Source organism: Micropterus dolomieu, linkage group LG01 (genome assembly GCF_021292245.1).
Source record: "Micropterus dolomieu isolate WLL.071019.BEF.003 ecotype Adirondacks linkage group LG01, ASM2129224v1, whole genome shotgun sequence".
Taxonomy (NCBI): Eukaryota; Metazoa; Chordata; class Actinopteri; order Centrarchiformes; family Centrarchidae; genus Micropterus; species Micropterus dolomieu.
Genome location: NC_060150.1, coordinates 32,590,041 through 32,617,273, shown reverse-complemented (window position 1 = coordinate 32,617,273; position 27,233 = coordinate 32,590,041). Strand labels below are relative to the sequence as shown.

The window sequence follows — 27,233 nt, the reverse complement described above, 5'->3', positions numbered from 1 at the left end:
TTTACAGCCACCAACACCTGTCGACACTTTGAGCAATATTCAAAATGCGGGAAAGAAAACCATGCGGACATCCAGTGAGGCCTCCAGAAGTACATTTAAGAACACAACTCATCTCCATCTTTTATTACACCATGACACCAATTTCAAATATACATAATGAGTACCATCCTCTTCGGTTCAGTGTATGATACAGTTATTTACTGTTTCTCTTAGAGCATATTGAAAAAGAACAACAACAAAAAAAGAACCAAATACCCACTTTAGAAAAAAAAAAAGCAGTACAATTATCAGAGACACTGCAACACAGAGAGACTAGATGCAACGGACAGAGGGAATAATTATGATCAGTGTTCTCTTCAACTACACATTGCCAAAACAGATGAACAAAAAAATAATCATAAACAGTAGTGATAATGTTCACCATGTGTAATACTCTCAATTAAAACATATATATATATCTAATAAACAAACAAAATAGTAAAGTGAAGTGCAAATATCTTTGGAAGTTGGAATAAGGTATGTTTTTTCTTCATTAAGACATAAATAAGTTATAAAATAGAAGCTATCAAAACAAAAACCAGAGACAGACTTTGAAGTAATAAAGGCAAGACTATTTCATAGCTTCAAGTAGGCGAGTTGTACAGATATACACTGCACAAGGCATTCTTAACAGACTTGGATCCATTTTGTTGTCTTTCAGCACAATTACTCAATGACAAATGCAAAGTGAATGGACAACTCCAAAATGGCGTTTAAAAATTCAAAATAAAATCCAGCAGGCCGTGCTCAGAGTTTTGCTTCCTAGAGACGAGAGAAGCTCTTCTGATACAAGTAGAACTGCACTGAAATTGAAATTGAAATTCTGTGATACTTTCGAGTCCAGCAACGTCCAGGAAGCAAGTCCCTTGTTATCGCTTTCGAGTGAATTTCAATACTGTTCCATTTCATCCTCTCTCTGAAATGACAATGTTAACAAGATTGACTCACAAAACCAAATCCCTAGTCCTCGACAACCCTTTCGTCATGATTAAGGTTTAAGGAGGGGAAATATGGGCAGAGGGGAAACCCTCAGTTTTCACTTTAAAAAACATTGCTGTTCACCTTTAAAGAACACGGTGTCCTGCTGCACTGGAGATTTGAAATCACCTCAACTTTCAGCAAATCTTAATCTCTTGAAATTGAATAAACAATAATCTTGGATTGCTTCTGTTTTAGGCTGAACCAATGCCTTTTCCAGTAAAATGAAATGCTCCCAGCAGGGAAGGTCAGTTAGTCGCAGGGCTTGATCAGTCAGTCAGTGTTGTGATCACTTCTTTCTCTGGAAGACGTTGGCCAGCATAGCGCCAGAGGTGGTTAGCTGACCCATCTTGCTCAGGAACTTGGTCTTGGCATCCTCACCCACCAAACTGGAGGCGATGGACATGGAGCTATGGGAAAAAAATAAAATAAAAATGAGAATAAGAGGATAAAAGGTTGAATTTTAGCTGCGATGAAGCAACAAGGTTAAGCTCTGCTTTATCAACATATATCGACTGACAGACGGGCACAAACAAAAGCACAGCAGTACAGAAAGAAACCTCCACAATCCTCCACTATCTTTTGACGAGCTTGTGTCAGCATTTACTCTACTTCGTTAGAGTGGAAATGCTGTTTGCCAATACAGCCACTCCTGATCTTTACAGTCTAACGGCTCCACAAGTTCCTCTTTTTGAGTTAGCTGACATTCAGACTGATACAGCGGAGCAGTTACAACACTCTGCCAAGCTGCTGCATTGCTTAACAGAAGGACAAACATCACATCTTAACACCAGCACCGGACTAAAGTCAATGAATGTAAGGAGCTCAGACTCAGTTGACTGGTGAAAATCACCATGTGGCTTCTAGATAAGGACAACTGAACAACCGGTTTCAAAGTGCCTCATGGGTTGTGGCATAAAGGCCTCAACTTTTCTGCGAACAGTTTTAAGTTACGGTTCTGTGTATCACTTTACGTGTACATAAAGTATTTATGTAAAAAAGCGCATAATAATTTCGCATGAGAAATTAATATGGCACAATATGGAGTCTTTAAAGAGGTGGTATTATGCTCATTTTCAGGTTCAAAATCTTATTTAGGGGTTGTACCAGAACAGGTTTACATGGTTTAATTTTCAAAAAACACCATTTTTTTTGTCATACTGCACATTGCTGCAGCTCCTCTTTTCACCCTGTGTGTTAAAGGCTTCGTTTTAGCTATGGAGTGATACATCTTCTCTCTAAATGATCTTTGCTGGGAGTTGCACACTCGCAGTTCCTAGTTAAGGACTACTAGCCAATCAGAAGCAGAGAAAGGCGGGTCAGCGAAAAGACGGTAAACAGCTTTGATTCAGCTGTAGGCTACATGTTGCCGACCAGGTTGACAATTTGGACTGAAGCAAGAGTTTCAGAGTGGTGAGTTATTAATCGGTAACAAAAGTATCTTTCATCCATAAAGTTTTAACTGAGCTCCGTCTCTACATCACAGTAACAACTTTATGTCCATTGACTGCTTGGAGAGTAGCTAACGTTTGGAAGGGAGAGGAGAGGTGTGCTGCAGAGTGTTTTCCACCGGTGTTTTTGAGGGCGTGTCGGACTAGCCGCTCAGCGAGCATTATGACACGTATTTTCATTGTGACGTCACAAGAAAGGGAAGTAAAGGCTGGACAACAAACGAGCTGTTTGCAGTGTTTTCTGTGGCTTTTTCACTTTGCAAACCTAGTACATGCACAAAAAAGATAAATAACTCAATAAAAGAGAGGGAAAAAGCCAAAAATAATAATACCACATCTTTAACATCAGACCTCAAGGATACATATCTACAATGAATTGCACCAATGTATGTGATTCAAAAAGTCTTTCTGACAGGATGCCCACTAAGCTGGGACCACAACAAAATATGAAAATATAGTTTCCAGAATATTTCATACCAGAAAGTAAATACATCAAGATCCAAGTTATCAATTATAGTAACAGAAGTCAAAGAAAGACTCGATGGACCAAAATGAAAGAGGAACAAAAAATCTCTCGGCACAAACACAGAGATTTTAACCTCAGACTTTAACTGAGGCTTTTGGAGGGGAACACACCCCAAACTGAGCATATGTGCACAGAAAGAACAGACGTATACACACTTCTTACATACATATAAACACACTTTACTTTTTAATGAGTCCCGAACACATGTCAACAAGATGGGAGAAACATCCTTTAAAAAAAAAAAAGACACCCACAGTATGGCTGGTGTCCCAGCTCTCTTAGCTTTACCAAAATAACTCTCATTTCTCTGCTCTCATATACCCACATAATGAGTGTGGTTCCAACACTCTTAACATGTTCTCCTCTCCCCCTGGGGCATAAACCCACAATACGGGCACAGTCCCAGCACTGTTAAGTGACCCCTCTCCTCCCAGTAGGACTAATTCTCCCCCCTCCAAATTCTTCTAAACTACCACTTTAGGCTGCTGACACTGCCTCTCATGCAATAAAAACCACTATCACCGCAAATCATTTCAGAAGAAGTGATGCGAATGGGACTGTTGGGTTTGTTCTCACCCTTGTGCGTCTCCCATTCCTCTGTTTTCCACCTTGATTTCACATTCTTTGATCATAGAGTTCAGAATAACCTGTTGAGGATATGACAGACAGATTAAGTTGAAATGTCACCTTGCAAACAGCATGCTTTTACCTACTGGAGTGGTATATAAAGGTTGAATTTGTGTGTTTAAACGCAAGAAAGTTCCAGCTTGGAAAATAATTCCTGTCTTAGAATCTGGTATGTAGCCTTTACAGACAGCATGGATGTGTATAGGGGAAAAGAGTCAGCTGATCGTTAGTCACTTTGGGAAAATGCTCGCATGAAATGGATCGCGTGAGATTCTGAGACACAAATAAATAGGTGTGTGTGTGTGTGTGTGTGTGTATGAGTGTGTCTGAGAAAGAGATAGAGAGTCAGACTGTCTGTCTTTACCAATATTGTGTGAGATCCCCTGGGAATAAACAGAGAAAGAAAGAGACAGTCTGGCCCTCAGTGCGCGAGTATGCAGACGAGATACTGTACGTGTGCATTGTGAGCGTTAGAGTCAGTGTCTGAATAAATGAATGAAATCCCTTCCTCCTGCGTGCAGGGATGTGTCTCCTGACCTCGTGTTCTGGGGAGAGTTGCTCCATGTCAGCGTGGAGACACCTGAGGCCAGGCAGGAAGTGGTTCATCATCACCTCCTCAGAAATGACTGCACAGGAAGTTAAGGACTGGAATGAAAAGCTAACTTTTTCAGTACCCGGGTTCCCAGGTGTCATTTTAAAATGTGATAATCTGATTGAGAAAATATTAACAGAAAAACATATCTATTTTTAACTAAATGTAGCTTAACGGAGGTAAACTGCTAATAGGACCTGAAAGAAAAAAAAAGTCCAAATATTGATTTATGTAATAATTGTAATAACCCTCTTGTACATTAATCTCAGAGTGGAGAGCAGAGTGGTGTAATCCCTTCTCTATCCAGAATTTCTTGCTTTTCTCACTACATGTACAGACAGAAACTGAAAAAGCTGGTGTTTTCAAGGCCAAGCAGTTACAAATACTATTTGGAAAGTGCTTCTAGGCATTACCAGATGGGTGGAGTTTAAGGATCATTTTAATCAGAAAAGTCAATATATGTAATATACATATATGTGAAAATATTTTCCTTTGATTGTGCAAACAAAGATTCTTAACTAACTGGCACCAAATGGCACTAAAGTAGGTTGACAAAAACTTAAATTTTGAGCTCAATGGTACACTGTCCAGGACTGCACGTGTTCTGCCACCTGTCATAGCCAGTGGAGCTATATGGGACACAAAGTGAACACATCGGTATTTTTAGAGATGGGAATGTACAATTTCAGAGAGTCACACTGATTACAAGAGAAAGAAGTACAGTGGGAGGTAAAGCCTCTGAGGTTAGGGCTATACCTCCTGGACACTACGGCACTGTGAAATCACAGCCTGACAAAAATCCACAGGAATGAACCTCAGACCAGCTGTCCTCTATATATGTGTGTGTGTGTATGACCTGGGTGGGGTGGGGCTGACAGAGGAGAGACAGCGTAGAGAGAAAAAAAATGTGAGAAATGGTAAGCAGTGAAAGAACCACTGATGGACAGCAGAGACAGAGGAGCGGTAATGTAAATGTGAGCCCTAACCTGGGAACTGTTAGGATCGAAGCTGATGTTCAGTACTTCCCTCCTCTCACGCTCTTTCTCCCTCTCTCATCCTTTCCTTTGCTTAACCAACCCTGTAATTACCTCTAGCCCCAAAATGGAGGCAGCTTATTTTCCCTTTCTCCTCCTGCCAAATGACAGGCAGACTCTGCCAACGTACACACTGAACCCCACACACACACACGGGCATCGCTGATACATACCACACTGTTATACAGGCACACTGAGGAGCACATTCAACTAGTGCAGCTTGCATTTGACCGGCTTTTCTAACGGCCTTCCCACTGACTCACTGTTTCAACAGCTAACCCTGAACCCAAGCCAACCTTGACACTCACTTCTAGTAAATCCGTTGGAAATACATACAAAATTTTTCGCCTGAAATTTCACGTTATCTGACTGTATGCAGCTGTTATTAGGGCTATAAATAAAAGTCCCCCCGTAGAAGTTAAAGCCAAACTGAACAGTGCATGGTCGAGCCAACAAAGACCATTACATATATGACCTATAGAAGGATACAGCAGCAGGAGAGGGCGCTGTAGGCCTCAAACAGCTGGGTGGCGATGTCGATCCTCTTGTTTTCCACAGCCTGGCTGTTGTTAGCCTGCGCCAGCTTGTGAAGGTGTGGCAACACGACTATAGGAATAAAAAATTAACAAATACAGACAGAAAGTTAGTGCACGTAAGAGGCAGAGCAAAAGCAGAAGAAAAAAATATCGACGTCTGTTGGAATTATGATTTTTTTTATCTATTTGTGTCCTTTACATACAATCGTCTCTAAAGCGTGGCTCTGCATTGGGTCCGACCCTTCCAAATGTCCTGATGATCTCCATGTGCAAAGAGTGCTGATCTTGGTACTGAGGGTCTTCCAGGAATGATGCCAGCTGCATTTTTACACGCTCCAGCAGCTACACACACGCGTGCAGAAAGTACATTTATACATGTTTTTATGATTATTAGTGTAAGGGTTTGTTTAATTAAAAGAACTGTCTGCGTATTACGCTTGTGTGCAGTTAGGCAGTTCGTTTCCCCACCTCCTTTTGCGTGACAGTCTCCATGATGGTACCAAAGGCAGGGATGGTGGATATCCTCACTGAGCTAAAATCAGCAGGGGGAGTAAGACAATGATTTCACCATTCACAGTCACTGTATAACTATTTTAGGCACTCTCCAATCCCTTCATTAGCATGTCTCTAAGCAAGAATCAGAATGAGTCAAATATTATTTTCAAATACTTTGAAATTTCAAATCAGATTTATGTGAAAAAAGCTGATTTTCAAACATTGATACTAACTGATTTTACTGAAATTATGTATTTTATCCAAGCCTCTACACTAAAACCACAAAGAAGAGTACTTTAACACATGTTCTAGGTTTTATCCAACTATAGTGATTACACAGTAATGACATGCTAGTAACCACAGTGCTGACTGAAGTGGTTGCTCACGCAGTGGACTAGCAGTTTAATTTCTGCTTTCTGTCCAAATTATTACATGACCAGTGGCTGTGAAAAAAATAGCTGTCAACTGCATGACATATCATTTTTAATCTCTTTTAAATGACAGATTCAAGTCAGGATTTTCTATAAAACACCACATGTCTAATTGCTTAGCTGATCCTGTAAGTTTAAATTTTACTGGGCAGTTGCAACAATCTAATTGCCAATGATGTATTCGGATCAGTTATTTTTTTAATATCTGGTAAATCAACTGATGCATCAAAAGGTATGCAAAATGATATATGTTTCAAAACCTTGTTAGTACTGTATTCCACTAGAACATGAAACTAGCCTAACTAAACAAAATTTTACAAATAATATTTGACCCAGATCTATACTGAACATGTCAGATCTATAATCAATGTCTGCCATTTTCTAACTGCTTTATAACTTTATATATTCAAAATGTATAATAAAAATATCTCACACCAATCAATGAAAAGAATGCAAGATTAATGGGGTGCTCTTAGGGTGATGTTAGATAATCATTCCAAAGTCAGCAAGAGCATGAAAGACCAAAAGATACAGTTGGGCCAGTAAGTTTCTCTTTATGTCTCTACGTAAAAGATATCATGCCAAAAATCTTAAAAAGGTTACAAAAACATATGCTAAGATTAGATAAAGTTAATATATGTTGAATCTAAAAGTTGGGGACATGTGTGTAATCATTAGCATAGCATTTCAACACAAAGAATGATGAGATGAAAAGGGCTGCATTCCAACAGTGTGACCACTGATTTCATTAGCTTGTGTAATCCCAAAAATGAAGGCCGGATTAACACTGGCAGTCCGAGAAATCTTTCTTTTACTTGTCGGAGATCTGATCTTTGAATAACTGTCAAAGGAAGTCTAAGAAGGTTGTCCCCATTCATCCCACACTAATGTTTCACAAATCAGTGTGGATCCAGATCAGTGGAGGGTTACATGTCTTGTGTTTTATTAGCGTCCAATCAAGCTCAGCGAGACAGGTTTCTGGAGGACACAGTTTTATACTGTAAGGACGCAGCCCCCCCCCCCCCCCCCCCCCCCCCCCCCAAAAAAGACACTGTTTACAGAGAGGTTTTCTTGTGTTGATTGACTCACAATTCAGGCCCACTGCACAGAGTTATAAGGGCCGGAGCCGCCCGGCGATCTACTAATGCTTCACTCATGCCTCGGAGAACCAACTGCAAACCCACCATACAGCAGGGTGAGAGAGAGGGAGAGGCAGGGGTGGGAGGGAAAGGAGAGGACAGAGGTGAAAGAAAAATGTAGAAGAAAAAAGATAGAAGACAGAAGGTAAGATATGGAAGAGAGACAGTGAGAGAGAGAGAGACAGAGAGACAGAGAGAGAGGATAAATCTGAGAAAGACTGGGTGACAACCACTAGCTGACGGGTTGGTCAGGAGGAAGGGCCCTGCTTAAACGGAGTGGGGTGGGGAGGAAGAGGAGGAGGGGATGGGGTTACAGACGAGCATGCTGTTGCCGCATGCATGCACAAATCTGGACTGGTTAGTGTTGAGGACTGATGAGGTGGCGAGAGCTGGTGTGGGTTAGTGTTGCAGATTGATGATGCAAACATGCAGGGGGTTAGTGTTTGACAATGGTTAATGCTGATGAACCACCCCATGGCCAAGCCTAAACCCAAACAGGAGCAAAAACCAAAAGGAAGAATCTGAAGTTGTAAATTTAAATCGTTAACACAAAGCAAATGGTTTATCAATGAAGATACTGTCTTGAGAGATTGTTTTGTGCTGAATTTCCTCCTGGCAGGTACAGACTTGCTTCAGTGTGATGGGTCTCAGGCGGCAAAGAGAAGGGGGGAGAGAGACGCGGCGCGGTTTATTGTTGTTGTTGTTGTTCCACTTACATTTCAGGGTCGGAGGACAGTGTGATGAGAGCCGGCACCACTCTCTGAGCTACCAGCGTCTCATTCACCCCCTTCACCAGCAGCTGATCGGATTGGACAGAGCCAGCCGTGATGTCACAGAGGTGGGCGGGGCATTGGGACAAGAGCGAGCAACACCGCCAATAGATACAGAGAGAGAAAAAAAAAAAAAAAGCAAAACAGAAAAGGGGAGGGGAAAAAAAACAAACACAAAAAGATAGATAGAAAGTGATATACAATGACAAGAACCATAGCTGCAAGGCACGGAACGGCACTGCATGTAACAAGCAAGTGTGCGTACACACACACACACACACACACACACACACACACACACACACACACACGTATGCAGAAGAAATGGCAACGCCAACATAGCTAAACTGCACAAATACGTGAGCATAAAGCTGTGGGCTCCTTTCACAGACTCCAGATCAGATAATTATTTCATTTCATTTGATTTAAATTGATAGTCTGATCCGGGATCTGTGAATGACGACCACATTTCAACCCAAGGTTTTGACAATGGTGGACAGCTAATCACTATGGAATGGTGACAGCGGGGTGTGTTGGGAATGGGCAAGTACTTCACAAAAGGGTGTGGGAGGGGGGACATAAATGAAGCCTACCACTCCTCCTCCCCCAAGTTTAGATCAACATAGGCCAGGTTCTACTGCTATACCTAGATAATCATCCCAACATTTGACCTTTAAGTGTGCACAGATCTCAAAATGACAGGGAGAGGTGATTGGCTCTGGTTGTTTCTCACTGTTTAGGCCAGGAACCTGGCTTATAAAAGGGATACAATCAGCGGAATAAAATCGCAAGGACGAAAACAGGGGAGTCAGTTATCTCCCTTTAAAAATAATAGTAGTATTATATTTCCACAAGACTTGAAATACTGAAAAAGTAAAAACAAAATCATGAGAAAACATTTCTGATGAAATTGTTCTTTCCAACAACACTGAAAAGGAACAGGCCTTGAACTCTTGTCACTGTACATTGTCACTGCCCGAACCTGACTGCAGGCTTTCTCTGACATGGAGCACATATTTATGTAGTCAATTATGAGACCAATGCACAGTGAAAGGTCTGATGTTTAACTCTAGGAGGGTCTCGCCACACAGTTGGAACCAAGCAGTACAGTAGTCTTTTACTCAACACTCACAAGACAGAGTAGCTAGATATTAAATGCATGTTAAACAGCAGCAATAGCAAGCAGAGCTAGCACACGTACAGCAAATAGGTAAAAATGAAAATAATATATCTTTAATGTAGGACTGCACAGACAAGTTTAGCTCAATAATACAGTACAGTATCATTTCATTTAGAGAGTATTGTCTATTATAAAATTAGGATGCTTTATCAGCACACAATCTGGAATCACAATACACAACAAATTAATCTGGATTACAATTTTATCCACAATTCTGAGATGAAAGCAATTTATTCTTATTCTTATTATGTCTAGCGAAAAACTTAAAACAGAAAAATTGTATCAACAATGACACATTTTTAGGAAAAATGTATGTAAATTATATCTGATCAAGACTCTAAACTGTGTGTGTGTGTGTGTGTGTGTGTGTGTGTGTGTTGTACCTCAAACATCCGTGCTGCAGTACATCGTACCAGTGCAGAGGTATGGACTACCCCATACCACAGAACAGTGAGCAACAATTCATGGTACACTGGATTAGCACTGAAAAGACAACATAACATATTAAATGATTTTTTTTTTTAAGCATTTACCAACAGCATGCAAATCAATTAGATTGTCCAGAAAAAAAGTGTGTGCCATTACAGGCATATTTTTAAAAGTGGGATATTTTTGCGTTGCAAGCCCTAAAAGAGTATGTTTGTCTCACCCCAGCTCTACAAAGGAAGCCTTCAGGCTGTCGAGAGGTGCATGGGATAAAGACAAGGTTGTCATAACATCCTCCAGGAAACCCACCAACAACTTGCGATCGTCCTCCTGAAAATAATTCTTAGAATGTTTATGTCAGTTACACCATGTAGGCAACAAATACACTAACGTCTAAATTTGAATAAGTGTGTGCAAATGTCTATTATTTTATTTTTCCGGACAGCAGAGATCTTCTGTCACTTTCAGCATGAGTTGAAATTGGCTGCTCAGAACATGTTTTGTTGACATGTTGTGTTGTAAAGTAGCTACAGCATGTAACACTGTCCAGTGTTTTGCATGTGCTGCGTCATTTAGTGAAACTAAAATCAAAACAAAAACATGTGGCAGCTTGATGTGTTTTGCGGCGAATTCCCCCTTGTGACAAACAACAATAACCAAGTGCAATGTGGTTCAGAATCCACATAATTTCACATGCACAAGAGGAAAGGGGGCAAAAATACTCAAAAAGTCAACTAACTATAGAGAGGAAATCATTGACTTATTGAAATACTGTAGACTGGTTTATCTTGCAAGACACTAAAAACAATAACAAGGTTTTTAGATGATAAATCAGCTTCAAGCGCTCTCTTTGGTTACCATTTGGATATGGTCTGCTATTCGTTTACCTGATTATAACAAGTCAGCACTCCAGTGGCATAGATGGGGACTGTGGCTTTGGTGAGAATATCGTTCCCTGGTGAAACATCTGAGAGAGAAATAAAACCAGAACGAAATTGGTCATCAAAAATCCAATTGCAGTTTTTGCATTCTACTGCATCAAGCGACACCCTTTCTTTCTTGTGGCTGCATAGCACTGTAGTTTATTGAGGCTTCCGCTTAGTGGAGAAATTCCTTCATTCATCTGTCATTCATTTCTGTATGCACAATTGTGGGTCAAGATCTGACACTCAGACTCTATTTTTCTGCTATTTAACACTACTACAAGCTGTGCTGGACATATTATGGGAATTACTATAATGGGTTAAAGCCCAATTAACCAGGGGAATTAAAAATACGCCAACGTACAATTAAACATGACAGGACATGAGGTGAGGTACAGTCTACAGCGTTAATTATATTGTTGTTGTTTCACAAAAATCTACTGAAAAGGACAATTGCAATGTAAAAGGTCACACTGACCTAAACACAGACTGGGTCTCAATACAAAAACACATTTCATAAACGGCCACAATACCAAAGCTAAATCACTTGGCAGCCAGCTGAGACCAAGCACCTCATATAACTACAGAAACATGTCTGGAATTAAAAACAAAATAGGGGAACACCCATAACGGACTCCAAATAGCTTGTTTACATCAGCAGTGTCTGCGTCCGAAATCCACCTATCTACAGTCTCGAGACAAGAGAGAGCTAAGAAGAACCATCTGTGTGTCACTCACCAACATTCTCTTCAGATAGTCGGAGGATCTCTTGGAACTGTGGTTTAACCTGAAAAGGTCATGAGGATAAACAAAACGTCATTTATAAATATCATTGACATTGAAGTACTATTTTAAGTACAGTATTCTATACCCCAAATTGATTTTTGACCACTGCTCTCAGACTCACAGTGAAGCCCTGATAAATACACAGTATGCTGTACACTCCTGAATGCTACTCTTCAGAATAAAGTCACTCCAGCTGTGTTTGAAATCAGACCCTCATTCCTATTTGCACATTCATTATTCCCTACACGATAAACACTTTTACTGTAGAGTTAGTAGTAAACAAAAATTTGAGACAACTACAAATAATCAACATTTTGCACACTTCAGCCATCTCATGAGCAAAACCGAAGCATTGCTTTGTGAGATTTTTAGCATGCTAGTTTTTACTCAAGGCACAAAACAGTGCATACATTTTACACTTAGAATAGGAGACACTCGAAATGGCTGAAAATATAATATAGTGCACAGGCAAATGAAGTAAGGAATTCAACAATTAAAATGATAAAAATGTGTACGTTTTTTAAATTTTTAAGTGGAGAGGCAGGGTTGAGATTAGCTGAACAAAGAGAGACTGCTCCAACTTTATAAACACCTATCAAAAGTGTTGTGGCTGCACAGTTTTTTGCACTCTCCCTATTTCAAAGAGTCACATAGTTTTACCTTAGTGTTGGTAAAAATCTTGCCGAAGGTGCGGCAGAACCTCCAGAAGAAGCGAGAGAACTCGTGCACGCAGGTCGATGATGTCACGTTGATACGCCCCACGATATCTATGAGCTGAGGAAGGCTGGAAACAGAGCAGAGATGGAAGTCAGCGTATGAGTTTGTGATATGTACAAACAATATATATCTTTGCGTGAGTGTGTGTGTGTGTGTGTGTGTGTTATGTGTGTGCATTTCTCACAATTGGTTGACCACCCATAGCAGGCTGTCCCAGCTGGTGGTTCCTTCGTGCTCTAGCTGGTGGTCGTAGAGTATCAGCAGGGCACTCAGCATCTCCCTGCTGCCGATGATGGTTGACACGTCCTGGAGGGGAGAGGCTGGTCTGGGGAACCGGGTCACTGCAGGATCAAAGACAGAGGAACAGAAGGGCAACTTAGAAAATGTAGCGCTTTAAGAATGACTACTACTTATGATTTGTGAGAGTGTACCCTCTATTGGAGGTATGTCTCCGTGGAGTTTGGCTCTGCTGGTGAACGGCGCGTTTTGCAGTACCACACCAAACAGAGGAGGGATGAGAGACTGCAGGGCCGACAGGAACACGTGTAGCTTGTGTTCATCCAGACCGTGTTCTCCTTGCTACACAAAACGGGAGGTATGGAGAATAAGAACAGGGGAAAAGAGAAATAAAGACTGCACAATTCATCGTTTGTGTGGTGCCACGATCTGCAGCTTGTAAATGAAGTGTCTTTCAGAAAGCATTCTTACTTTACAGGATTTTTACCACAGAGTACTGTATATCTGCATTAACAATGATTTCCTGGTACATATTTAGAGAATGTTGCTATATTTTCATACTTCTGTTCTAAATAATATTTAATGTAATTACTGAACATTACAAGTCTTGAACATTCTGTGATGTATACATCAGTTGGATGTTTTTGGCTCAACAAGCCCAATATTTAATATCAGGAAAAAGAAAGGTTATCAGGTTCTAGGCCCAGCAATGAAATTACTTGCACACAGGCACTTACCATAAGTAGTTTCTCTATACGTGCCAACAGAGAAGGGATGAGTGCAGTGTGCAGGGTGCCCAGCTCTGTGGTCCAGGCAGCAAAGGCAGGGATGAAGACCTGGTGGACTGCACTGACCACCCGCTCAGAGGGGTCGCCAAGGGACAGCAGCATCAGCTCAAAACCCTGAGCGCAAAATAGGGGAATACAAATATCAGCGACTCAAAACAATTACGAGAAACACTTTACAAAGTTCTGACAAACGGCTATCACAACACACACACACACACACACACACACACACACACACACACACACACACCTGGGAGTACTTGTCAGGGTCATCTATGTAACCCATGATAATACTCAGACTCTTGACCACAGCCTCTCTGACCATGTCAGCCTTATCCTCAGCGAGCATCTGCTGCAACATGGACAACACCAAGGAGCTACGGATCTCCTTCTGCAGAGACCGAAAGCAAGTTACTCATCTTTATAAATATATATATATATATATATATTTTTAACCATTTTTGTTATGTATGCACCGTATGTTCTTACAGGCAGGTATGGCGCTAAGGCTCCACAGGACTCTGCCACCAACAATCTCCTCTCTGGATATTTGTGATTAATCTGCAGAGGAAGAGAGCACGATTTATAGGAAATAGGTGCTGAAACAGTTACAGGAAGAGAAGTTGAAAGATGCTGAGGGGCAGACTGGAGGGCAGCCGTCGTGGAATGGAAACAACTCGAGTATCATCAACATGCTGACCCTGTGGAAACCGCTACTGGTCTTTCTAGGCTGGATTCTCAGCCTCCAGACTGCTGACAGCTGTTGTTGACATAAATGTGTTGCATGAAGCGACACAGGTGGCAATGAAAATAAAACTGCTATCATATATAAGTCAGGGACACCACGCAAGTAATGATAGTGATTTTCTGGATCAGAACATGCAATTACAATAACACTGAATGGTATGCTCACTAAACACAAATACTTTTTCTACCGTACAATGAAATATTTTTTGTATTAGAAGTATTTTTCTTTTGTATTTTCAAATCTACATATGCAACAAAAATAGCCATGGTTAATTTGAATGCTCTAGTCTTTGTAATGAAATAGAAGAGAGAAACATGCCCCATAAGGACAAAATGAAGCGTCACAAAAATCAAAAACAAAAAAATGACATAATAAAAAGTCATCTCAGAGGTTGGACAAGCACGGCTTCTTTTTGGAGCAGGTGTTCGCAAAGCCCTCTTTGTGTTACCAGCAACAGTATATTCAATAACAAAGGCCAACTGCAGTGCTTGTACTCTACCTGCTCCCAGCACTGAGGAAGTAGCTCAGCCTCGACACGCGTGGGACCCACGTGCCTCGCAAACGCAACACACCCCGTCAAGATCATTTGTCTTTGGAAACAAACACACACAAACATATGAGAACATGCCGCTGGATAAACTCTTGGGGCTAAAAAACGGTTCCTCTGTAACCAGCATAATAAAGTACACTGCAAAAACTAAAATCTTAGTAAGATTACTTATCTTAATTGAAGGAAAAATATACTTGTTTTTTGTCTGACAAGATATTTCTTCTTACCAGGCGGCTTTTATGTTAGAGAATTTCATTTGTTTCAAGTTTTTTTGGCCTTAAGTAGAAAGTGAAATGTTCTTGTTCTGTTGGCAGATAATTTTGCTTATTTTAAGTAATATGCTTTTTTGCCTTGTTTTTGAGAGCTCAGTTTTTGCAGTGCATGTTGTTCTGTCTACACACACAAACATACACACCTCTGCTCCTCATCTGGTCTCTTGATTAGATTAAAGAGGATGTGGAGGAGCTGGTCTCTCTCCTTAGGCTCTGGGTGAAGGCAGGCGGTACACAAGATGAGTGGAATCAACTCCTGAAGGAGAAACAATGAGAGAGAAGCAGAGAGCGAAGGGGCATCACTTTAGATTATTTTGCAGAAGGAGAGTGAGCTTGTAACACACAGGGAAAGGATGGTGGGTAGCAGTCAAGCTATGGAGGACAGGGAATAGGAAAGGGGGAGAAGGGTATTTATTAAAATGAGGAGAGATAATAGGAAAGTCACAGGGAGAAAGAAACACAGGGGGGCACCTTTCAAACCGACAGGAGTCCGTCAACACCAGTGAAAACATGCTTACCTTCAATACCTCCTTGTTGTTATACCTCGACTCATTTTGCTTTGGAGTCACACACACACACACAATTAGAGCCACGTACTGCAGAAACAGTGAATGCACACACCCGCACACAGATGCATATAGACATATACCTACTGCTCTAGTTCCCCTACTATAACACAGCTCTATCCCAGAGTTCAGCCAGAGTTTATGGACCTTCCAGCCAAAGGGGCGAGAGCTCAGCTGCCCTTGATACAGGGCCTCCATGGTCAAATTGTGGTCAGCCTTAAATTCCCGCCATACACACCCAAATTAGAGAGTGCACACAGAGTTAAAAATATGTTTTTTTTTTTTTTCCCCCTCAAACAAACTGTTTTTTTTCCAGGAAGAGATCATATTTTCCTGCCAAGTGCTGGAAGAACGAGCAAAACCTCAAAGCTGGATGGACAGATGGACCTGACAGAGACACTTTGGTAAAGATAGGCTACGATGAGTCACCCGCTCAGTGCTGGACCAACACTCTGAAGTCAGAGCCATGTTGGCTATCTTTAAAGAGTAAAAATATGGCATTTAAGTATCTCAGGGTCATTTCAAGTGGTTAAAGGGGTTAAATATGGGTGAAACAGTTCAAGCGTCAAAAAGCAGCAAAATCCTGCAAATGAGCTGAATTCAGCCAAATTTAACTGTCACATTCAATAATCTTCTGCCCTTGGCCTCTGAAAATACCAAACATTTTCACAAGAGACATTTTTGGAGACTTAACAGAACTGGCCTGATAAAAAAAATAAAGGAATTCATAAACAGCACACATCTGAAAAACCAGAACCCACAGTCACCCTGTTCTATTTTTGTGTGAACTGTGTGAAATCTGTGCGTTTCTGATGTGAAGACTCCTTTCAGGAGGTTAAACATGTGACCAGTGCTGGATAAACACTGTGGGCAGGTAGAGTGGACAGCACGACGCCAGCACCCAGAGGCCAGGGGGTCTGATGCTTTACTTTAAAGAGCAGAGTTACTGCAAATTCCAGTCCAGGGGCCGTTATGTGCAAGAGCCTGCATCCAAATGTTGCACTGTTTGTGATTTTGACTCCCCACATTCTCGTCCCACCTTAACAATTCTTATCCCATTTTTTATTAATAGCTCTTTTTTAGCACAAGTAAATGTCCAGACAATGCAGTACCACTATTCCTTACAATGTTCTTTGTATTATGTTTCTTTTTCTATTTGTGACTTGCTGCACAGTTGTCTCTTCTTCCAGATGCTGTGAGTACCAGCATAGAGATGGATCTCAGAAAATTAGAATATGGTGAAAAAGCAAGTTTTTTCCAAAAGCAAAACTTTTATATATATTCTAGATTCATTACACATTAAGTCAAGTATTTCAAGCCATTTTTGTTTTAATTTTAATGATTATAGTTTACAGCACATGGAAATTAAAAATCCATATCTCATAATATTAGATACAGTAACATCGACCTAAGAAGATCCTTTAATCTCTCAGTCTGGTATAGTATAAACAACCACAAACATGGGGAAGACTTCCGACTTGACAGTTGTCCAGAAGACAGTCATTGATACCCTCCATAAGGAGGGTAAGCCACAGAAGGTCGCTGGCTGTTCACAGAGTGATGGAAAGTTGACTGGAAGGTAAAGTGTGGTAGGAAAATGGGCAAAAGCAACAGGGATGACCGCAGCGTTGAGAGGATTGTTGAGCAAAGCCAATTCATGAACTTGGGGGAGCTGCACAAGGACTGGACTGAGGCTAGAGTCAGTGCATCAAGAGCCACCAGGCACAGACGTGTCCACAAAATGAGCTACAAGTGTTGCATTTCTGGTGTCAAGCCACTCCTAAACCAATGACAGTGTCAGAAGCGTCTTACGTGGGCTAAGGAGAAAAATAACTGGACCATTGTTCAGTGGTAGAGGCACACAAGTAGCTTTAAGTCTAGTTTGAAGTCTGTGATGATTTTGGGTGCCATGTCATCTGCTGGTGTTGGTCCACTGTGTTTTATAAAGTACAGAGTCAACGCAGCGTCTACCAGGATATCTTAGAGCACTCCATGCTTCTATCTGCTGACAAGCTTTATGGAGATGCCGATTTCCTTTTCCAGCAGGACTTGGAACCTGCCCACAGGGCCAAAACCACTAGTAACTAGTTTGCTGACCATGGTATTATTGTGCTTGATTGGCCAGCCAACTTGCGTGACTTGAACCGTATTGTCAAGAGGAAAGTGAGAGACACCAGACCCAACAATACAGACGAGCTAAAGGCAGCTATCCAAGCAACCTGGGCTTCCAATACACCTCAGCAGTGCCACAGGCTGAATGCCTCCATGCCACGTCGAATTGATGCAGTAATTCGTGCCAAATGAGCCCCGACCAAGTGCTGAGTGCATAACTGAATCTTTTTCAGAACGTTTCAGAAGGTTAACATATCTGTATTTTACATTCTTTATTCTTATATTTTGAGATATGGATTTTTGATTTCTGTGAGCTGCAATCCGTCATCAAGATTAAAACAAAAAAAAGGCCTGAAATATTTCACTTTATGTGTAATGATTCTAGAATATATGAATATTTCACTTTATAACTTAAATTACCACAGAATTTAAATGATGTCGGCCATTTGAGGTTTACCGTAACTCCTAATCTTTTGTTATCAACAGCCCTGATAAAACTATCAGTGTTCTTTGTCTCGCCAGGAATTCATAGAAGATCACAGTTAATGTTGCCAATTGAAAAAGGAAGTTAATCAAGACAGCACACATTTACTCTCTTTACAGCAATACCACTTCTTGAATTTTACACACACACACACACACACACACACACCTGTATATTAAATGGAATTAAGAAAATAGTGCCATATCAAATGAGCACAAATCACCAAAAGAAAAGGAAAATCCAAGTAAACCAGAGCTGTACAGAGAATATTAAGCTACAGTACAGCGCAGTATATTGAAGTAAAACATCATGTTTAATGATTTACCGTGTCTGATAATACAGCCAGGTGGCAGGCAGAGTTTTAATGCATCATTCCACCGTTTCAAGTCAAACACTTTTTGTTCTTAAGTGGGTGTCAAATTCAAACAACAACAAGGTGTGTCTCCAGGCGTGTGGTGATTACAAAGGTTCAAGTTGCAAGATGGAACTGTGAGCAGCTGTGTGTGTGTACGCAATGTCATGGTTGGCGAATCTAACGGACTCAGTACAAAGTCCACACCACTCAGAAAGGACCCCGAGGCTTCAATTTTGTGTTTAAATTTTTTTGTCATCCTCTCCACTCAGTTTGTTTGTCTAGATTCTTGAAAGAGATTAAGTTCTCCATAGGTGTGGTGGCTGATTAAAGCAACATAACCACGGTGATAGGCAAAGCAACCTCATCGAGAACTACTCCAATCAGACTTACCTCTTTCCAGCTCTCCATTTTGTGTCTTATCAAGTTTCAACACTTTGTGTGCAAAATTCAAGCACATAGTATTTGTATACACAAGGACACACACAGACCAAAAAATGCATGCAAGCAGTTATGCCCAGGCAGACCTGTGCAGGTGTCTGCATTACAGCTTATAGGAGCAAAAGCTTGATAACAATCTAATCTTAAAAAAAAAGCAATCCTCTTCCCTTATTTGCTCAAAAGAAATTAACACTCAGCTTGTGACAACAAAGCAAAGAGTTCTAAGAGGAAAACTGGTTTACATTTAGTTACCTGGAATCACTGCATACTGCATTTCAAGCACTTAAAAAAACATTTTCTTTTGTTATATTTAGCCATAACAATATAGCATAGAGCTATATTAATTTCGCTCCAGATTTTGAAAAAGCCACTTAGAGTTGCTGCAAATAAAACAAACAGGGAACCAATCAAAAAAAGGATAAAGTAAAGATAAACTAGGTTTAAGAGAAATACAGTACATGGCCCATCTAAGGCTAAAACTGCATACCTAAGGCCATCATTGCATGATAGTTCATATTTTGGTTATAAATTAATTTTCACATTTCCTATGCAGGATAGCATAATGGCATTAATAAGCACTTTACAGAAATGTAAGAGCTACTGCTAATTAAAAATAATTATTCTGGCAAGTCAGACCCTATGTGACAGCAGTTGTAGCCAACAGGAGCAGGGCATTAGTTACATACTCTTGGCCTACAAGTCATGTGAGAACCATGCAGATGAGTGCGTGAAAAGACTCACCTGGCAAAGATGTGCAACCATTCTCTAGAAGAGAGGCATGCATGAGAGTGAGAGAATGAGTGAGACGAAAAGAGAAGAACAAAAATAAAACCAGTGAAGGCAAAAAAAGGACAGCAGACGTGAGTGGGGGACAAAAAACAGCAAAGGAGAGATGGTGACAACACTGGTGAAAACAAACAGCATCATAAAAGAAGGTGAAATTCCCAATCAATAGATAGACACAAGTCAGCTAGGTATTAGCAGGCTCAAAAATGTCCATGTTTAGCACGGCAAATCTCAAAATGAGCTCTTTATTCAAACAGTTGCAGGCAGAAGACACAGTCAAATCTGCTAAGGATAACAAGGATAAGCGTGCTACGTGCAGCTTTAGTACATTAGATTTAAAACATTAGTATGAGCATCTTAAACAAACCAGCAGTTAGACCAATTAGAGCTCTGCCAAGAAGACTGGCAGTCTCTGCACAGAGTGTGTCACTACGTTGCATGTTAGCTGAATTGTGGGCATGCCTCGTGGCATAAACCAAGAAGAGGGTGGTATTCTTTCAAAGCATGCAGAACAAAACCTTTCTCACAATAGCAGATGAAATGGGTGAATCAACAGCAGAAAAATCACTTTCAACTTATGTATCTCTTTAAGCAAAGCTACAAACAAAATTCTGACTAGAGAGGCAACATTCACTTTTTTTTTTTACGAGGTTTATGGAGAATGTGGTATCTGGGATTGAATTTAAAACACTAATTGCATATGATGTGTTCTCTATATACATTATCTTGACATTAATTTGCAACAGCATCACTTTTAACCACTTGAAGGCTGTTTAGAATTGATTCACTGCCCTTCTACGAAGACATAGTATGGATCGAATTTGCAAGCTGAAGATGACTGTGTTCCCTGCAACTCACCCTAAGTCTCACCCTGCTTAACCTCGCTGCTGTGTGTGTATCTATTGGACACTAAGAAAAGAAGCCTGTGATGAGGACATTAATGAGGGGGATACAGGGAGGAGGAGATGAGCAGGAGGAGCAGCAGCAGTGGGGTTACCTCTCGTTTGGCAAGAAGGACATTAGGGACGATGTGAGGGAGGCAGCGGCCCAGCATTAACATGACACTCTCCTCACTGTCTGCTATGCGGGACACCTGGAAACAAGAGGCATTCTGTTGTGTAGGTTGTCATAAATGTTCTGTTTGTCAGTCTGTGAAAAGGGTGCGCGTGCTGACCTCTGCTCCCAGGCGGCTGTCAGAGCACATTCTGCAGAAGGACAGCAGGGCTTGCTGGAATGCCGGGGATAACTTCCTGCGACGCCACAAACAACAAGAGACCCAAAACAGTCACTACAGTCGGTGCCGCATAATATGTACTTCACAAGAACTCTGGAGACCACTGAATGATTGAAGATCGGACTGGGTCACCCTGCCAGAGAGCTTAGTAATGCCAGTCTCCCATGTCACTTGTCACTGCTGACATGTTTTAGGCATTGAGTTAAAGTGCTATTAGAGTGTCTTTGTGGTTACATACGCTGATAACTACCTCCATCTAGTGGTTACATTTAATAACTACGCAGAGATGGGCAGTGTGGCTGTTGAAAGAGGGGTACGTAATTCAAATCCAATGTTTCTCCTCAGTGTCCGCTAGCTGTCTGTTCTGTGTGTGCACTGAAAATAAATCCGGTGTTTGTACTCAGCCCTGGCTCTGTAAATGGAAAAAAAACAAATTGGCCCGCACCCCGCCAGACAACACTTTTCCAGCCATTACAGTTACGTTTTGTGTGCCAGGTAAAGGTAAATGAGCACACGGGTTTTTGAAAGTTTACATTTATTCATTTATATGTTTTCTGTAAATCTGAGTTTCCACTCACCTGTTAGGTTGATCAAACACAACAGGAGGCCGACTCTTAAGCTTGTTGTGTGACTGTGGGTGGGGCTGTGATGTGTTCTGAGCAGAGGGGGGGTTTGGGTCAGTTTCAGGCTCTGAAACCCCCCGGATGTCCAGATACTGGCCATTATCAGTAGGAGGCTGAGGGTAAGACTACATTAAGTGAGGATTAATGGGTCAAATGTCTGGGCCTCTGTAAAACTACATCAAGAAACATGCAAATACGCTGAAATCAATGAAACAAGTCTCACTTTTATTGTGGGACACATGAACTATTAACCCTGTATAATTAGTCACTGGCATTAATTAACATAAATCTATGCATTACATATTCAAACTGACCACATACCACAGAGACAGGGTCACTGGAGGAAGTGTTAGTGGTGGTGGAGGAGGAGGAGGGGTGGGATGTATTCTGGGAGCCCAGGTCCAGAGTGGACGGAGGTGGGGAGGAGACCGTCCTCTTCAGTGTCTGAATCTCACTGTGAGGTGGGGGAAAGGAGACAGGAAAGGACACTGTCAGAAAACACTACGTAATCTTATTAGTGAAGACGTGAGATAAGAAGATAAAGAGCTTCCATCCAAAAGTAGTGGCAGAACAGTTCTGTAAAATGTCTCATGCCACATCAAGTCATTTTTATTTATATTGCCTAATATCACTAATCTGCCAAATTTACTTTAGAATTTGTGCAGCATATGACACAGTCTGTAATTAAACCCTTGATTCAGATAGAGGAAAAACTCCTCAATTTCCTTGTAAAAGAGAATAAACGGAAAAATGGAAGAGCAACAGAAGAGAGATCCCTCTGCCAGGACAGACAAGAAAGGTTGTGGTTAAGCAAATTTGTCTGAATCTTAATGGCGGCAATTAAAGATTCCACATGGGAAGGAAAATAAGTCCCACTCTGTAATTTCATGCAGCATTGGTGCTTGGGGGAAATTTCCAGATTGGTTCTACCTCATGGCCTGTTTTGGCCACAATTATGGTAAATAATGTGGACCGAATAGCTGAAAACATTTTTTTGATGTTCATGGATGCTTCACATTTCCCTCTAGCAGTAGTGGTAAATGTGTGATTAATAAGATACATAGCACAACTGTAGGCAGTGTCGCAGCCAGTTGTATGTTAGAACAAACCTGCACTCAGGCACACACCTCTGCAGTTTCTTGATCTGCTCAGCTAGACTCTGCTTCTCGATGTTAAGGAGGCTTATCTGGTACTCCAATTCTTGGACGACTTCTGTCTGTTGCTATAGAAGGACGAAAAGAACATGCATTATTACACATTATTACCTCAGCTCAACAGTAGGTCAAAACTCTTCATGAGTTGGTGATGAGACTGCAACTTTTATTTCAGTTCCACTGCTTTTTTTTTTTACTAAAACAATGTAAATGTAAAGCTTGATTTATACTCCTGCGTAGGGTCTACATGCGTAGCTACTTGTGCGTCGGTGTATCCGTAAATCTGCAATTACACCCCCAAATGCTAGTCGGCGGTAGCGCTACAGTGTCCACTGTGTTGACTTTTGCCGGCCGAGCAGGCTAACTTCCGCTTTAGCCCTCTGCTAACGTGAATGGGGGTAAAATTGTATACGTGCGGCTGTTCTAGCCTTTTCAAATGTTATCGACTGAATGGATCACATTCTGATAGTGAAACGAGTCATTTCGCTCGGGTTGTGACAGTCAAATATATTGATCCACCGTATTACAGCTGCCGTTTTGGCCACTAGTAAAAGTTACTACAAAGCACAGGGCACTTCAGGTCGGCTCGAAGGCATTACGAGGCTACCCAGCTGACCAATCACAGTGCTTACAGTCCGCGTCGACTCGATATGTAGTTACATTTTTGAGGAGGTGCACGTCTGGCGACGGCATAGCCTCTGCGTAGCCCCATAGCCTACGCCGTCGACTCGATGCAGAAGTATAAATAACACTTAAGATTGCGTTTTTCATCATCATCACTGTAGATCTGTAGACTGCACCCACTACTCTGGGAATGCGTCAAAGCAATTGACTGGGAAACTTGTGCTGCTGCTCATAATTGTAATCATGACAAAAATAAGTTAAAGAGTTATGGTGTTTGTCCATTTCTACTTTAATAACAGCAATTTTCTGATCACAAAGCTTTTGATGCAGCCAAAAGCAAAATCCCTGACGGACTCACTTATTACATCACTCTTACAATCTCTCCTATGTCTCATTCTGTGTGTGCTTGTGTGTATTTTGGGCCTGTGTGTGTAAAAACTAGTAATAATAATGGAGTGAAAAAAAACTGAATATCCCCGAAAGGGATTAATAAAAGTATTTCTTCTTCTTCTTTCTTGTCACACTCTGCCTGTCTGCCATGCAGCGTTTTGCACTTCTGTGTTTAGTTAGCGTTATTTTGGTCTGTTGGGTTTTGGGGGTCTGTCTTGTCTGTCGTCTAGTGTTCGGTAACCCTTGTCATGTCTGTTACCCCAGTGATCCCTCTGCATGTCTGTCTCTGTTTTCCCCTGCTCGCTCTCTCTCTCTCTCTCTCTCTCTCCCTGCCTGTGCCTCGTTAGCCTCATGTCTTTCACCTGTGTTGCTCCCGCCCTGCTCGTTAGTCCCTGTGTATATATACCTGGTGTTTCTGTCTTGTCTTTGTCGGGTCATTGTATGTTGTCACCCTGTGTAGCAGTGTGTTTCTCGTGTCGTCAGCCTCACTTGTCGTGCCTCCCTGTTTCCCTGCCCATTATTGGATTTTGTATGTTGGATTTCTGTTGGACAACCTTTGTTTTTGGACTCTGTCATCAGCCACTCAGTTTGTAAGTGTGCTCACCTTTTGTTTAATTAAAATCACCAAACTATACCTGCTCCGTTCTGTGTCCTGCATTTGGGTCCTCCAACCTGCTTCACCACACAAATCCCTGACATTTCTATCTAAAGCCAGAAATCCAACCTTGATAAAAGTTACAACTCAATGAATTAAACCCATTTATGTAAATACTCAGCCACACACAAACCTGTTTTGACAGGTCAGGCTTCTTTGGGGGATCTTGGGCGATGCAGTTTCCTGGAAGAGTGCCGAAATCCACCCCCACTGACACATCAACCATGTCCCGAGGAGAAGGGAGAGGGGTCCAACAGTTCCTGTAGAGCTGTAACAGGTCAGGGGGCTTTGGGATGTTGAGGCCAACATCATCCCACAACTCAAAGTCCTGGAAACATGTAGATAACAAAATAGTTGAACAATGCTAATTTGTGGCAAATGTTGGGTGTTCGCTAGATAGATAAAGAAGGACACGACGCAAACTCAGAACAGGACAGGCGATCCGTTGAATTTATTTATGGTCTCATGACCCTACCACTGATCTTAGACCAGTGCCCTCATACTTAAGTCTGATTCCCCCCTATTCTGCCTTAGGAATAAAAATACTTTGTATAAAGATGCAGGCAGAAAGAAATGATAAAAAAAGGTTCATTATTTAAACATTTGTCATTTTGTCTTTAAAACATGTGACAACAAGAATAATCTTTACCTGATCATCATTTTCATCAGAGAAGGTGATGGCTGAGAGTTTGTATTCACTTTTTAATAAATACTCATTCACAAGGAAGTTTAAGGCTCTTTTCTCCAGTGGGCGTATAGGCTCCTGAGGTAGAGAGGAAAAAGAAGCTGTGAAATGATTCACTCAAGGCCTTGCAGGGATACACTTATAGGGGTTAAAAGGAACACATCTAATCTCTCAATTCATTTGAAAAGAGGAAAGAAATTTACAATTTCCTTAACGCTTTTTAACACAGATTCCCCACCTGAATTTCAGGACTTGACTTGAAGTTTTTTCTCTCCTGAGAGGGCACTTCGCTCTCTAAGAAATTGAAAAGAGATTTGATGAGTTTGAAAGAATGCTGAGCGTTATTCTTCTAGAGGCATTCTCTTAGTGGGGAAAAAAGGGGAGATAGCTGTAACAATAGAGGGCTCAGGTGGAGAAGAAGTTAAAAGTACGCCACACCTGCTGCCTGAGTCAAGTTGGCGCGCAGAGCCTGAATGGTCTCCTTTGCTTTCCGTAGTTCAAACTCCAGCACTGGACAGGAAATGACAACACACACACACAGGAAGTGCATCCAACCAAAGACAGGGAACAAACAAATAAAAACAAAAATGGACATGAAAAACAAAACCACACAAAAGATCGTAAGAGTCATAAAACAAAACAACAAAAAAGCTGCATGCAAATCATGGGTCTAAGGAACGCATGCAGCAGAGGATCATGGTAAAGCCGCCTGGATGACTGTCTGTTTAGACGTGTGTGTAATGCATTGAGAAACATCTCAATGGTAGGATTTCCTGCCCTTGTTTTCCTCCCATTGATAGCACTGATGTGCCTGACTGAAAAAAAAAATGGGAATCAAATTTACTTTAATTGTAGCTGAGGTGAGCAAATCTATTCCAGCTATGGAAATGTAGCCTTGATAATCTAGGAGCTGTCTGACAAAGGATTTTTTCCAACAAGTTTAATTACTAACAAGTAATCAAATCATCTGGTTTCAAGCCACTCAAAGGACAGCCAATACCCAGGTTGTTACTTCTGAATAGTCTAGGCCATCATTCTATAAACAACACAATATAAACTATAAAACTCAAGAATCAAAATGTCATTTAGAACATGGTGTATTACTGTTTTAGACTTTAGAAAAAAATGCAAATCAAGCAAGCTGTTTCTGACATCTTATACGATCAGAAGCAGCAGACATTTGGACAATAGTTGATTTGTACATTGAAATTTGAAAGGCTCAACTAACACTGAATAAATAAAAAGAACACACAAGATTCTCAAGACACGTTGGATAAAAAAAAAAAAAACACACGCAAAAAAGTAAGAAGCGATGGAGCAGGAAAACTATGTTGCATAGCTGTGCACTGAAAATCTGCCATCTGATCCTGCTCTTGTCCCCACATCTAATATCTAGGATTGTGGTTCAGCAGGTATTGTAGTAGGCTTCAAACTTTTTTTTATTTAAATCTTTATCAATCTTTAGTAATAATGGCCAACTACATTGTTCAATTTCCTGTAAGGTCATTGGCAATTTTAAGTTTCCACAACTTAAGTAATACTGTATTTCTGCAAAAAGAATCAACACGCTAGTTGGACTTTTTTTGACCAAATCCACCCACTCTGACGCCATCATCCCTAACCTTTCCGGCAGATCGAGAGTGCACAGGATGCAAGCGCAACAAAATGGAAAACCAAGAACTGAATAACGGGGAGAAGTTTAAAAAAAACAAAACAAAAAAAAAAAAATAGGCTAGTCTGGATGGAGTGACTTGTCCAGTATTGTTCACTGGGGTTTGATCAACGTCAGGAGAAAGCCAGAAAACCCAGAGTCAGACAGCTGGGGGGCAGGCATCTTGGCAAGAAGAACAGGTAGGGGGGGGGGGGCAGTGGGGGGGGGAGA

The 27,233-nt window shown here is 41.2% G+C and overlaps 1 protein-coding gene across 8 annotated transcripts in view; it reads right to left on the bottom strand.

Annotated features, from left to right (window-relative positions):
* Positions 1 to 108: 108 nt before the first annotated feature.
* Positions 109 to 27,233, bottom strand: part of relch (RAB11 binding and LisH domain, coiled-coil and HEAT repeat containing) — a 39,417-nt gene continuing 12,292 nt past the window's right edge. The window contains exons 3-31 of one of the 8 annotated variants that reach the window (XM_046065472.1): positions 25,790 to 25,861; positions 25,590 to 25,645; positions 25,316 to 25,429; positions 24,800 to 24,994; positions 22,953 to 23,065; positions 22,165 to 22,297; positions 21,799 to 21,968; positions 21,161 to 21,236; positions 20,984 to 21,079; positions 19,942 to 19,965; positions 15,389 to 15,501; positions 14,923 to 15,013; positions 14,165 to 14,236; positions 13,926 to 14,066; positions 13,625 to 13,789; positions 13,082 to 13,229; positions 12,835 to 12,991; positions 12,594 to 12,717; positions 11,886 to 11,934; positions 11,112 to 11,191; positions 10,448 to 10,554; positions 10,182 to 10,281; positions 7,799 to 7,881; positions 6,252 to 6,315; positions 5,987 to 6,125; positions 5,737 to 5,853; positions 4,159 to 4,247; positions 3,571 to 3,641; positions 109 to 1,427 (exon numbers count right to left, since the gene is read on the bottom strand). In XM_046065472.1, the coding sequence (XP_045921428.1) occupies positions 1,307 to 1,427; positions 3,571 to 3,641; positions 4,159 to 4,247; positions 5,737 to 5,853; positions 5,987 to 6,125; positions 6,252 to 6,315; positions 7,799 to 7,881; positions 10,182 to 10,281; positions 10,448 to 10,554; positions 11,112 to 11,191; positions 11,886 to 11,934; positions 12,594 to 12,717; positions 12,835 to 12,991; positions 13,082 to 13,229; positions 13,625 to 13,789; positions 13,926 to 14,066; positions 14,165 to 14,236; positions 14,923 to 15,013; positions 15,389 to 15,501; positions 19,942 to 19,965; positions 20,984 to 21,079; positions 21,161 to 21,236; positions 21,799 to 21,968; positions 22,165 to 22,297; positions 22,953 to 23,065; positions 24,800 to 24,994; positions 25,316 to 25,429; positions 25,590 to 25,645; positions 25,790 to 25,861 (3,080 nt within the window). In that variant the 3' untranslated portion in view covers positions 109 to 1,306. Of the gene's footprint in view, positions 1,428 to 3,570; positions 3,642 to 4,158; positions 4,248 to 5,736; positions 5,854 to 5,986; positions 6,126 to 6,251; positions 6,316 to 7,798; positions 7,882 to 8,564; positions 8,648 to 10,181; positions 10,282 to 10,447; positions 10,555 to 11,111; positions 11,192 to 11,885; positions 11,935 to 12,593; positions 12,718 to 12,834; positions 12,992 to 13,081; positions 13,230 to 13,624; positions 13,790 to 13,925; positions 14,067 to 14,164; positions 14,237 to 14,922; positions 15,014 to 15,388; positions 15,502 to 19,941; positions 19,966 to 20,983; positions 21,080 to 21,160; positions 21,237 to 21,798; positions 21,969 to 22,164; positions 22,298 to 22,952; positions 23,066 to 24,799; positions 24,995 to 25,315; positions 25,430 to 25,589; positions 25,646 to 25,789; positions 25,862 to 27,233 lie in introns of those variants that run through there. The other 7 variants (XM_046065462.1, XM_046065481.1, XM_046065490.1 and 4 more) reach the window with 7 other exon arrangements.